We start from the raw sequence: 14174 nt of genomic DNA on the forward strand, positions 1-14174 counted from the left end.
TTTTCTATTTGATGAAATTGTGGTTAGTCCTTTTGTGATGCTTGCATTGATAATTAGTGTTCTGGTCGAAAATTATAACTATTATTATTATTATTATTATTATTATTATTATTATTTAGACTGGAGAGATTTGGTTTACCTTCTTTCTTTATAATGCAGGAATCAATGGAGACAGATGCTGTAGACTTGCATAAGCATTCACGGGATTTGGAATCTCTAGGAAAGTAAGATGAAAGTAATTGTATTTGGTGTGATTGTGGCCACTGCCCATTTTCTATTTGTTCTTATAAATCAATCTGGATTTGCAGTATTGTCTGGACTAGAAGCATCTGTAGGCTATATTATCTTGTTGAGCGTTGCTACAAGTTGCGTGAGCCTGTTCTTCTTGTTGGTGAAACTGGTGGCGGGAAGACCACCATTTGTCAGTTGCTGAGTATTGTAATGCATTCAAGATTGCACATTTTAAATTGCCACATGTACACAGAGACATCAGATTTTATTGGGGTTGGTTAAGTTTTCTCATTATTTCCTTCTCAATTCTTCTTCCACATTAAGATGCAGTTGTTATATTTGTTCTGCTGGAATTTCAGTCCTTCAAAGCGATATCAATTTCCTTTAAGCTATGGTACTTCCTATTTGATTTCAGGGGTTCTATCCAGTACGAGATAGATCAAGATTAGCTATGGAATTCAAATATCATGTTGAGAAGCTGATGAATTCAGGGGTTTTCCTCCACTTTTCACGGGAAACTGTATGAAATGTCCTCTGTATTTATTTACCAATATGGTTCCATGTTATTTCTGCTTTTATTGCTTGACATGCATTTTGCTGGCTGCAGACTATATCTTCCGACATTGAGAATGCTTCTTCAGCACTGGAAGAGCTAAATACAATTATAAATAGTTACAGACAAGTTTCAACCTCGCATCCTGATGTCTCTCGGGAAGACATTGATGCTTTTGAGCAAGTCTTAATAGACCTAATGCAATTGCATCGGCGGTGGCAGACCCTATTTCTATGGCAGGATGGGCCTCTTATACAAGCGATGAAGGATGGGGATCTGTTTCTTGTGGATGAGATTTCATTGGCTGATGATAGCGTACTTGAAAGATTAAATAGCGTGTTAGAGCCACAGAGAAAATTGGTGAGTTAGCCTTCTTGGTAGGACAAAATAACTTCGGTCAACCATTATTTGGAGTATCCTCGATATTATCGAAATATCCCTGATATGATCTGTATCTCTAGTTCGGCAATACTGATAACAATGGTAGCGACATTGGTAACATTGTTAGTGATATTGATAACACTGGTAGTCTCAGAAATTCTAGGTATTGGCAATGTATTGCTAAGTATCACCAATGTATTGATATCGCCAATATTTTCGATTGTGTAAATTCCAAGTGTTACTTGTATCGCCAATGTATTGATATTGCCAATATTTTCGACTGTGTAAATTCTAGGTGTCGCTTGTGTCGCCGGTGTATTGGCAATATTTCGATAATATCGCCAACATATCGATATCACCAAAAATCTGTTTCTTTAAAAAATTCCATTTCAAATATTTTTATGGGCGCATGGTTGTATGCAATGTTCAAATTGTCGATGATAATATTGATTATATTGCAATATTATCGTTATCACAATATAGGTGATATCAAGACCACAATCTTTTGTTTCCTTTCCAGTTGATGATTTCTCAGCGAAATATCCTATATTGCCGATATTTTGAAATACTGATGGATGGTTGGATGGATAGACGGGGTGGATGGGATGGTTGGACTGGTTTCTCAAGACAACACATGCTTTTAGGCCCCATTAAATGGAAACTCATTATGTGTGCATTTTTTATTTTATTTTACTTATTTATTTTTTTTGCAGTTTTTTGATTTGTAAATATATAAATATATATATATTTTAGTATCTCTTGAAGTTTCACTAAAAAATTCCACTGTATTCTCCATGTCTCCCCAATGTTTCCCTGCATTTCCGGTTATGGGCAAATATTTGTTGCCGATATCGATATTGTTTCCATATCCACGACGAGCAAAACTTGTAGCGATATCGATACTTCAAACACTGGTCAACTAGGATCAACTGTTTGCCTGAGGATGATTGTTCAATAGGGCTGCTTGTACACTCAATGCGTCATTCCATAAGTAACAATTCTTGCAAATCAATTACTTGGTAGTTTTCTGTAATCAGGAACGTTATACATGGCGGAAGGGGCACAAACAAATTTTGTGACTCTACTATCCAACCCTTTAACTCTTAAAGTTGGCAACTCTCCTATGATGAATTGCATGATTAAAATTGTTGAAAGCTACTCATGATATATATAATAGAGATGTAATTGAGTCTTAGTATATGCCGTTTTCAATTATTTGAAGTGGAACCATACCTCAGTAATCGAGAACACCGTTCTTCTATGTCCAAACATGGATGGGCCACATCCCAAAAGTGTTCTCAATAGAACAATCAGGACCTTCCAATTTGTAATCTGCAAATGATGGTTTAGAATGGAAATACAGCAACAGTCTGCATTCAGCCGAGAGGTCCACCTATGGCTGAGATCTTCCAGTTTGGGATATTTCTGGGGCATGGTGTGCAGTGGGACACAATGGAAGCAGGGGCCCCGCTTGTCAGAATTGAAAACCTAAGCATACTGTTGAAAGCTTGGGCTAGTGTATCCTGTAATTCCTTTTTGTGAAATACTGTTTGAAGTTGTTCCAAAGCTAAATCTCTATAACTAGGAAGTTCTTGGATTTATTTATTTTTACACACACTCACACAGCCACACCACATGGGCACTTGAACCCAGGATCTCAGTGTTGAAACACAGCTGGTCTACCACTGAGCCTTGGAATTGGACCCTTTTCATTCTTGGATTGCTGGCTATTTTCCGAATATATCATTCCGTTTCATTCTTTGTTCTGTCAATGTGGTGGTTCTTGATTAATATGTTGTCTTTGTAAAAACTTTCGTATACTTATCTTTGAATTTTGAGCTCTGTAAAATGCTTGCTTAATACAGAATCTTCTCACAAAAACTCTGATTGACTAATTCTGTTCTGTTGGTATGGATCTTAAAAAGAATGAAGAAAGGAAATTTATAGTGCTTCTCTACTTTTATTCATGTTTTAGGCAGATGAAGCATCAACGCTAGGTGGATTAGGATAAATCATTGTTTGCTAGAACTTACTGTACATGGATTACTGTAAAGCCAATTTATTATTATTTTATTATTGGATCTCTGAAGCCAAAACTTACTGACAACTATCCACCAATAAAGGAAAGTATAGGCGTCTATAAAGCTAACTGGTTAAGTGTGGTGGTACTGGTACATACTCTCTCCTAAAGAATTACTGATATTTGTTGGCTAATCATGCGAACCTCAGTTATCAACATTGTTTGCTGTATGTTGAAGCATCTGTGTTATTTACTTCAGATATTGCTTGTTCCTTGTCTCCTAAGTTTGTGAATACTCATATGAAATTAATGATTTATTTTCATATTTTTCATCTGTGCTTCCTCTAGCCTGTAATTAACAAAAAAGATATTGTATGTATTCCCTCCTTAAATTCGTCCATAAGACGGTGAAGACACTGATATATAAATTCCATATGTTGCGGTTTGTGGAGTTAGCCATTTTATAAACTTCCATGATTATCATCCTCTTGATTACTGTCAGAGTGGAGGTTACATTCCATATCTTAGTTTCTTCTTTTTTAGTTACTTTGTTTTCTAATTTCTCTGTTAGCTACCTAAATATTTCTGGACAGGTAAAGGATCATGTAACCTTCATGTTTCCAACATCTATTCTTTTTCTTTCTTTCTTTTTTCTTTTTTTAACCAATGATTGTATCTGCAGTCTTTAGCAGAGAAAGGAGGCTCTGTTTTGGAGAAAATAACGGCACATCCCAATTTTTTCCTTCTTGCAACAATGAATCCTGGTGGTGATTATGGGAAGAAGGAGCTATCTCCAGCACTTCGGAATCGATTTACTGAGATATGGGTTCCTTCTGTAACTGACCTAAATGAACTAAGAAGTATAGCTGCAGAGAGGTATATGCATCAATCGATAGTACTTTTACCAGCACAGATGCTCTGGTGCATCTATTTTTTATTGATTTTTATTGCTCTTTCAATATTGCTGCAGGTTTGTCAAATATGAACTCTCATGCATTGCGGATCACATGCTAAAGTTCTGGCAGGTATTTACCACCGAAATCTTGTCCAGTGTTTGATACTTTGTTTGAAAGGTTTAAATTGTTTACCATTGCCTTACTGGAAATGACTTTCGATCGGCCAAGTATCACTTTGATATTTTTTCCTAGATAAACGTTTTGTTTTCTCCATGTTTATAGAAATTCCAATGTGATGCTAGTACATTATTGAAGGTGGGAGTGAACAAGGATACTCTTTCTACTGGGAACTCTTTCCATCTTTGTTGATGTTTTGTTCCTCTTTTACTTGGAATTAATTCATTAGGGTTTTGGAAGCATACATATATTTTGGTCGGAGAGAACCAGGATACTCTTTCTACTCGGAGCTCCTTCCATCTTTGCTGATGTTTTATTCTTCTTTTACTTGGAATTAATTCATTAGGGTTTTGGAAACATACATATATTTTGATGGGAGATTAAAAAAAAATACCAAAGAATGGGGATATTTTTTTTAATCTCCTTCAGGCTCTGGCTATCTGTCTTCATCTAAAGCTCTCTCTCTCTCTCTCTCTCTCTCTCTCTCTATTTATCTCTATCTATCTATCTATCCGTCTACTTCAATATTTCAAGTTCTGTTTTTTTTTTTTTTTCCTTTTTTCTTTCCCACCTGACCCAGTGCTTTCTCTGGGGGGTGGGGGTGTGGTTTATATATACTGGGGAGAGGGATGCTTGTTGGACATACTTAGAAGTATGCTTCTAACTTTATGGATATCATTGAGACCAAGCACCTGATCCAAACTTACCTCAAAACAGGTTTAATGTGATGGCCCTGAACCCACCTCAATTTTAAAGAGGTTTGGAAATTGGACTGAGACCTCTTTCAATTGGGCTAAGTCCCTTTGGTACTTTGGGTACCCATTCACTAGCTTAAAGGAAGCTATAGCAATGCATTGTCACTTGGGTTGACAATCAATGGTTACAAAATTGGCTTCGATGGGGAATTTTCTATGTTAATCTTATATTATTTGATATTGTAATCCTTAAAAAAAAATTGGTAATGTAATTGATCCATAATATCAGGAAGAGGATGCAAGCCTTTGCCATCCTTTTTTTTTTGGGTAAAAGAGGAAGGCTGATGTTTAGTGGGCAGCCTTTGCCTATCCAACATTTAATAACTATCTACAAATTGTGGGTGAAAAGGCCAAGATGATGCAAGTACTCAAATTAGTATATTGTTTCATATATCCATCGTCCATTTTAGATTAATTTATAATATCACACTACAAGTCCCCCTCTCCCCCCCCTTTAAGGATGATTGAATTTTATTAAAAGACTTGCTAACACCAACCAGGTGGGAAAAGAATACAAGAACAAAAAAACGTGAACAACACAAAAGTGTAAGCTAGACTCAGTAGAACACAACTTTATAGGTGGATAGCCACTCGTCAACTGACATTCTAATGAACTCCACAACAGCCTCAAAAGAACTAGAAGAGTTACGAAATTGTCTTCTATTTCTCTTGCCCCAAGTAGCTCACCATAATGTTGGTAACGTGAGAAACCAAGTAGATTTGTTTTTCTTTCCTCCACCTCCCCCATACCATGCCCATAGGATGTCCTTAACCGAACCTGGCATGACCCATTGCTCCTCAAAAGCAGTGGTAAAATGCTCCTAAGCTTTAATCATGAAGGGGTAGAAAATGAAGAGATGATCAATGGTTTTGGCATCTTGCTTGCACATGCAACCCATATTAGGAATGATCAAGGATCTCTTTTGGAGGTTATTTATTATGAGGACCCTTTTCCAATCCACAAATCATGTGAAAGCAGCTACCATTGGCGACACACCGTAAAACTAAAACTGAAGCATGTCTCTCTTCATTTGCTTTACCTCCAGGAGTGTTCATCTTACAGAAAACTTCGCCGAGAAATGGCTCGAACTGTGCATTTTCCAAACCATTCCCCCCCACCCACCCACCCACCCACACAGACACATGCACGCACTCACACATGCACATGGTGAACAAACCGAAGACGAGCGAGAAGGGAGATTAACTTGTCAACGTCACTGTTTGATAGATTTATTTTGCATGAATGGGACCAGCATACAAATGAGCTGATTGAGGAGTAGCACTAGCAGTCCACCACTCTCAACCCCTCACATGGCGCAAGGCAGAACTTAATATTCAAAGTACAATCCCCACACTATATGTTTTCCCAAAACTTGATCCTTGAACCACGCCCCCATGGAAAAGGAGATACAATGCTTGAAAGCCCCCCTAAGAGCTATCACATACTTTCAGATATGAGAAGCTCTATACAAGGATGATCTCCTAGTCTCCCTACCCCTTTCCTTGAGACTATATTTGCAAGCAATGATCTCCTCCTAAAAGCCCCCTTCTTCAGTTCCGAACTGCCATAACCACTTCCAAAAGAGAGCTAAGTTCATGTGAGAAAGATCGCACAAACCCACACAACCTTGGTTAACCGGTCTACACTCCTTCTCCCAACTTAGAAGGTGGAACTTGTTAACTTCGGCTGACCCTCTCCGAAGGAAATCCGTCCTCAACTTGTCCAATCTAGCTCGCCCAGATTGAGGGCACTTGAATGAAGACATGTAGTACAACGGCATGTTGGAGAAGGCTTCTTTCATTAAGGTTAACCTGCAACTTGGAGGTAGATATGACTCTTCCACTTGGAATCCTCTCAATCACCTTATCCCAAAGGTGTTTAATGGGCTTCCCTATGCACAATGGGAGCCCCAAATTAGTGGAGGGGAAGGAACCTGCCTTGTAGCTGAACAAAGATGCTAATTTAGAAACCTCTTCTTTGGATAAATGGATGCCCAACCATCCCACTTTTTCCCACGTTTATCTTAAGACCGGAAATCGCCTCGAAGCACAAGACCATTTTCCGCAAATCATCAACCATATCCTTGTCAGGCTTTCTAGAAGATAATTGTGTCATCGACAAATTGGAGGTGGGATATTTGATCCCCAAAGTGGCAAGCTTGAAGCCCTAAAAAGATCGAATTCTTGGCCCTTTGCAAGCAAACGACTGAAAGCTTTTGCAATGATGAGGAAGGGGTACGTGGAGAGCGGGTCTTCTTGCCTTAGGCCCCTAGACACCTTGAAGTAGCTTTTCGGGGATCTATTCAGAAGAACTGAAAAAATGGGAGATCTCACGCCCGTTGGTATCCACATTCTCCATTTCTCTCAACAACCCAACAATGTTTTTAGTATTGACAATATTGACTGATATATCCCATGATATATTTTGTATTCCACTTGTGCGTTATGAAACACACATGTAGTGCATATTTATCCCACTCGTTTGATCCAATGAGCATTTTTGTTTTTTGATCCCCCCCTTTTTTGTTGTTGTAAATCATGTTAACAAGTCGATGATTCTTCGTGTTCTACATGAAAAATCATCGATTTGAAGTTTTGATTTTGAGATTTGGGGGAGATGGCCTGAGTTGCAAAAAATAGGAAAAAATTAATATTTCTCACTTTCTCGCAAATTGGTTGGAAATCGCAATTTGTGTCCAAATACAAAATCAAACATGTAACCTTATCTAGTGATTCTTCGTAATTTAGGGAATTTTCGAAAAAATATTTTTTAATTGAAAATGTTAAAAAATATATATTTTTTGAAATTCCACTTTGATCAATAGTCAATTGGCCCCCATTTCAGAGTATTCAGGAGTGTTCAATGAAATCATTGTCAAACAACCATTCACTCCAAAAGCTTAAGCTGTCAGAGTGTGGTGTATCAATGTATATTGAGGGACTTTATCACTTCAACACTCCCCCGCACGTGCGAGGTGGGAACTCCGCACGGGAACATATTGACGAAGGTGGAGGGACACTCACACCATAAATAGGCCGGGCTTAATTTCCTGGTCCCTGGGCCGGACCTGATTTTCCTGACCCCTCGTGGGAGAATAATATATTAGCAAGACATATTTGCTGCTCTCGAGATTCGAACATAGGACCTTCCGCTCTGATACCATGTCAAACAACCATTCACTCCAAAAGCTTAAGCTGTCAGAGTGTGGTGTATCAATGTATATTGAGGGACTTTATCACTTCAACAATCATCATCACATACACTAATTTTATGATTTGGGGGAAGATGAGGAAAATTAGAAATTTTCGCAAAATTTCTCAAATTGGAGGGGATGAGTACCGGCGTTATGTTAGAGAGTATCTTCACTGGTATCATTCTACTATGACCTGGGCATAGTATTGTGGGTTTGTGGAGCAGCAGTACTATGCCCAACCCCACTGAGATGGAGATGATGATTCTGAGCCACTGCATAGTTCTATGTGGGTTTGAGCCACAAACACACATTATTCACATGTATATTTTTAGTTTTGTACTTATTATTTTGGTTTTGAATGTATTGCTTGTGTTTCCATACATGTCTTCTTACATTTATAAATTTCATTAATAGACTTTGAATATACTTTCATTAGTTCAATCAAACAACGCATAGATGAGGATCTCATACAAGGGAAACATATTATGTGCACTTATTTTTTGTGATGTTTTGATTTCTAAGTGTGTATTGTTTTCTTTTTTAACAATCCTTGAATCTTTATTGAAAAATTTGACCAATTTCCTAGTATTTCCTCATTTTTTCCCAACTATAGCGATACATTATGTGTTATAACCGATATATTCCATGTGATAACTGATATGTATCCGTATCCCAAGGGTGTGATACATTACGTGATAACGATATGGACAACATTGCAACTCAAGCATATAATCTAGCAAATCCTAGTCGATGTGGTCATATGCTTTTTCAACATCAAGCTTGCAAATGACTCCAGGTTTCTTTTCCTTAAAGCAAGAATCTATGTATTTGTGGGCTGCTAATGTGTTGTCCAGAATTTGTCTCCCCTCCATGAAGGCCGCTGGTTAGATAAATTACGCTTCCCAACACACAAGCCAACATGCTTGGTGTTAAGAAAAGATGGACCCTCTTGCAGAAAGGTTGGCTGGAGATTTCTTGTAAAAACACCAGCTCTTGTCACCTCGAAGCAAGCACCTTAGCGAAAATTTTATAAGGACTCCCAATCAAATTTATAGGTCTGAAATCTTTCAATCCCTTCCCTCCTTCGATCTAAGTAATTATCGCTATAAAAGGAGCTTCAAATTCAGTTGTAAGCTCATACTTCTCGTAGAATTCCTTTACGAACTCAATAACGTATGCTTTGACTACATTTCAAAACACTTGGAAGAAGCCAAGGGGGTCGGGGGCTTTTTCTCTACCCAAACTCTCCACAACTTCCTCATTTCTATTTTGGAAATGGGCTTTTCAAACAAGTAGGCAGCCTCTTCTGAAAGGTGATCAAAATGCAGATGATCTAATCACGGTCGCTCCCACGACTCTTTGGATAGAAGCTTCTGATTATAGTCCATGACCGCTCCGCTCATCACCTCTTTCTTCTTCAACCTTGCCCCTTCCATGACTAGAGAACATATTCTATTATATTTAGTTCTTGTTGAGGCTATGTTGTGAAACAATCATGTGTTCTTGTCACATTCCTTTAGCTAAAGGGATTGCGATCGCTATCTCTACTTGTTCTCCTTTGAGAATTTCGGAATAGTCTATCATGAGAGAGCGTTGTTTCTCTTTTTCTTTTCTGGAAAGAATGTCCCCCCACTTCTTTCAGGTCAAGGGCATGAATCTCGTTGAGAATCTTAGCAAGCGCTGCTTCTTTAGCTCCATGCACTTCTCTATTCCAACTCTTCATATATATATATATATATATATATATATATATATATATATATATATATATATATATATATATATCAATAATTTCAACTTGTGCAATCTAAATACTGCAGAACCATTTATGTAGAAAGATTGCCACCAACTATTCACAAGATTGGTGAAGCCTTCTACTTCCAACCACACTAGCTTGAACTTGAAAGGTTTTGGGCCCAGCTCTCTATCTCGGCCTGAAGCAAAATGGGTATGTGATCAGTAGTTCTCGGGAGCCCTTATATTTGAACCATGGGGTATCTGTCCATCCAATCTGGAGATGCAATAAATCTTTCCAAGCACGACATAATTGGAGAGCTCTGCTCATTGGGTCAGGTGAAAGTGGCCCTGGACATCGGGATGTTTATAAGATTGAACATCCGAATCCATTTGGAGAAGTCCTTCATGTTTTTGGTTAATTAGAAGCCATTAGTCTTCTTGTAGGTGAAGTGAGTCACGTTGAAGTCTCCTCCAATACGCTAGGGGATCGCCACCTTAGAGGAATAACCTTTAGCTCCTCCCAGAACTTTGATCTTTGCTCTGCCTTACAGGGTCCATAGACGGCTTTAAATAACCACTTGAATCTAGAAGAATTTTCACATAGAACAACTGATATTGAGAACTCACTAAACCATCCTCCCTTCTTTAAAAACTCAAATTCAAAGCTGCTAGAATACCCACCGAAGAACCCATAGCATCTAGACAGACAAACTCCTAAGACTTTTGCCCCCCACATAGAGTCCAGGATGGCTTTGTCTAAAGAAGATAGCCTAATCTCCTACAAGGTGATGATCTGAGCCTTCGACTTCTTACACACTTCCTTAATTTGGGTACACTTACCCAACTCCCCACCCCCTTAACGTTCCAACTGAGGACATTCATTGAGATATAAACCTCGCTCCCTGCTTTCCTTTCTCCTTGTGTCATAATTGACTGTGCTTTCAAGTCTTAGCAGCTTCCTCTGTCCTTTTGGGGGACGCCTCAGTGGTCCCTTGTTGCCCGAGCAACCTCGCTGTTTGATGAACTAGTATAGGGCCACCGCGTCTTCGTCTTGAGCTTGGAAGGACATGTTGAGCTTCCTCCCCACCATGTCGATAACATCCTTTGTCTAGTCTAACTCCTCTTCGGAAATAAAACTCTCGAAAAGACCTCCGTTGATTGGGGCCATCTCCTTGGGAAGCTGAGCCTCGCTGCAGTATGCAAGCTCCACGCTTTTGTTCGTGACTTATAGAGGAGTGACGTCTAGAGTGTCCATGACGTCGTCACTTGTAATCTCCACTCCCAGCGGAAGATCAACACGAGCTACAACTGTTGCCCTGGATTCGCCTTCGTCTTCGTCTTGGAGAACCTTGTGGGAGACAATCTTGCCCCCCTTTGAAGATCTCCCACCTAGAAGTAACCCTATTTGCCTCCTTAAGGAAGGAGAGAGGTCTCCATGGCTATTGTTTCTAAGAATTCTTTAACGGGTGAAGTTCTTCTTTTTGAGGAGATTGGCTCGAGCCACCTCTGCTGTATGGTTGGAGTAATTGCTTTTCTAGAGTGATATACCTTGAATCGAATTCTCTCTCATGTGCCGAGATCATCATGAGTTAGGAACAACTCACGCGCCTTGGCTTTTGAGGGTGTGTAGGCGATGATCGCACATGTCTGGGCTTCTGGTGAAGGATATAAGATAGTCACATGAGCATCTTCACATGTAACGGTAGAAGGCTAATTGTCTCCAGCCTCATGTTGAGTGATACATGTGGCAATACATTTGTTGAGTGGCGTTGACATAGAGGCGCCCTCCGTTTCGTAGATGTTGTCGCCTGATAGCGATGGGATGACGCACGTTGGCTTTGGAGCCTTCAGATGGGTGTTTTGCATCTCAAGGTGGGCATGTGTTTCTACCCTTGAGAGGGATAGAATGTTTGGAGTGAACCCAATGAGCCGTCTACTCCATCCACGCTAATCCGAGGCAAGGTCCTTCCCTTTGCTTCAGATAGGGTATGATTCGAACCTCTCTCGTTGCTTCAGGAGAAAATAATCTTCGAAGCATGTGTGACCATATCACCCACGTGCGAGGGTTCTCTAGAGTCCGTGTAGCTAACAAACTGCACACCTATACCGTTCAGTGCTCCTGTTGAACACCCAACTCCATCCGACGACAGCAGATGCGCCGACTGTTCCCCTACCACTTGATCTTCTCCGTCGAGGGCATGGTGATGCACCCCGTCTTGGTACTTTGCAGGACCATTGCTGTGTTGCTCCATCTTCTTGAACACTACCTCCTTGTAGGAACGATTGCCGATGTCCTTTGTGTTGCTTCCAAGCTTCCCCCCACCTGCATGACATCTCCCACACCTCTTTCGTCAAGTTAAGCTTAAGATGAATCTCACCCACTCGGAGATTCACAAACACCATCACCAGTAGAGCTCTTCTTCGTCTAACACAAATGCGAGCAACTAAGATCTTCGCCTACGTCGGAGGCCTCATTGATGACTAGTATCTCCCTAATGCATTCTCCGAAAGCAGCAAAGACCTTGTTCCACACATTTAACATAATTCCCCATATCAAGAACCACACATCCTCTCTCCCTAAGATGGAGCCTTCCTCCCATTTTCTGATAGAATGGATTAGGCCGTCGTTGAACATCATCCCAACCATTACCAGCTAGTTTAGATCCGCACCTGGTTTAACTGTATCTAGAATTCGTTCGCCTTTACAAGTTTGATTTTGTAATCCCACTCCTCCAGCTTGCAGTAGGCTCTCAGCCACACCCTAATTTGGGATAGCAATGTTCCTTCCTTGGTCTTTGCCACCATAGACCATTGGAGTAGAGCTCTCACATTCTTAACCACCTTTGGGTTGACACGGACCTCCACCCCCGATGTTGTTTCCACTTTCCATATTCATCTTCTCCAAGTAGGTGTGATTGCCACCCCTCGACCTCCGCTGCTTTTGTCCGGCATGGGTTGTGCAGACCCACCCCCTTGTGAGAACCTCCTTGAAGGACCTGGATATCTCCACCGTAAAATCCAATCCACTGGCCCTCCCCGACACCTCGTCCCTATTAATCCCATCTTCTCCTTTGCTCACTCTACCTAGCTCTTAACTTCCCCTTCTTCCTCGAATTCCTATTCTCCCCTTTTCCTATTTGTTTCAATTCCTCCTCCTTGTTGACCTCCTCTATGCTAAACTTAGCCCTTTGCATGAGCAGTTTCCTCCCTGTGAAGCTTTCACCATTTAGTAAATAATAGCCTCTTCCAACTCCTCTATCTTCGTATGAATAACATTGAACTCGCGAGGGATCCCTGACCCCCAAAGACGAGGAATCACCACCTCCAAGACCTCGCTTGCCCTCCCAAAAACCCTAGCAAAGTGGGCAGCCACTCTTCTGGACAACCCTTAACGAAAAGCATTGGGAACACCTTGTGGGTGGATTTTGCTTCCAACCCCCCTTCTTTTGCCAGCTCGAACCCATCCAACACATGCATCGTCATCACTTCTCTTTTCCCCGATTACCTCGAAGCCGCTACCCTTAATCCCCATCCCTTTCTCATTTCCCAAGGCGTGATTGTCTCTGTCTTTGTCACTACCCCCTTTTTGAACTCTCCCTTCTAGTTGTCGATCTCAAAGCTCTTCTTGATCTCTGACTTGCCTTACTATTCCCCCTTGCCGCAGATTTTCCTTTTGAGCTTCCCCTTCTATTGCCAATTGATCTGCTTCTCGCTGCTCTGCAACCTACTCATGACGACTCTCGAGACCTCGATGACTCTCGGTACCTTGATGACTCACGAGACCTCAAACTCTCACTCTTGTGGTTTAGCCCATTTGAACAGCCCATGTTTTCACGATTCGAATCTACATGGCTTGCATGTTTTCATTAGAACAATATTTACTAGTATATTGGTTTAGGAGATTAGGTTTTATTTTATTTAATTATATTTCCTCAGGTGTATGTAATGTTGTTAACTACAACTGTATCAATGCGATAGCCTTGTCTTAGCTATTTTGGGCTAACAATTATTTACTATAAGATATGATACCCAAATATGACAAGGATGTGACATGGATATGGTGTTTCAAAGTAACTTGGATTGCTGCTTTGCGAGTTGGGAAGGAGCCTTGCTTTGTAATTAGAAAAGGGAAGATATGGGGTTGGCATCCAACAATCTCAAACACACAAGCAATCTCTAACTTCCTTCCAACGAAGTCTAAACTAACTTCTAACTGATTGTGATTAAAAC

The 14174-nt window shown here is 40.3% G+C and overlaps 1 protein-coding gene across 4 annotated transcripts in view; it reads left to right on the plus strand.

Moving 5' to 3' along the window:
• LOC131225561 (midasin) overlaps positions 1–14174 on the plus strand; it is a 135122-nt gene that overhangs the window by 38724 nt on the left and 82224 nt on the right. For all 4 annotated transcript variants that reach the window (XM_058221106.1, XM_058221108.1, XM_058221109.1 and 1 more), the window contains exons 18-23: positions 160–224; positions 309–504; positions 647–751; positions 839–1144; positions 3868–4061; positions 4156–4210. In XM_058221106.1, the coding sequence (XP_058077089.1) occupies positions 160–224; positions 309–504; positions 647–751; positions 839–1144; positions 3868–4061; positions 4156–4210 (921 nt within the window). The remainder of the gene's footprint in view (positions 1–159; positions 225–308; positions 505–646; positions 752–838; positions 1145–3867; positions 4062–4155; positions 4211–14174) is intronic.

The sequence above is a fragment of the Magnolia sinica genome, chromosome 14 (assembly GCF_029962835.1).
Source record: "Magnolia sinica isolate HGM2019 chromosome 14, MsV1, whole genome shotgun sequence".
In the NCBI taxonomy this organism is placed as follows: Eukaryota; Viridiplantae; Streptophyta; class Magnoliopsida; order Magnoliales; family Magnoliaceae; genus Magnolia; species Magnolia sinica.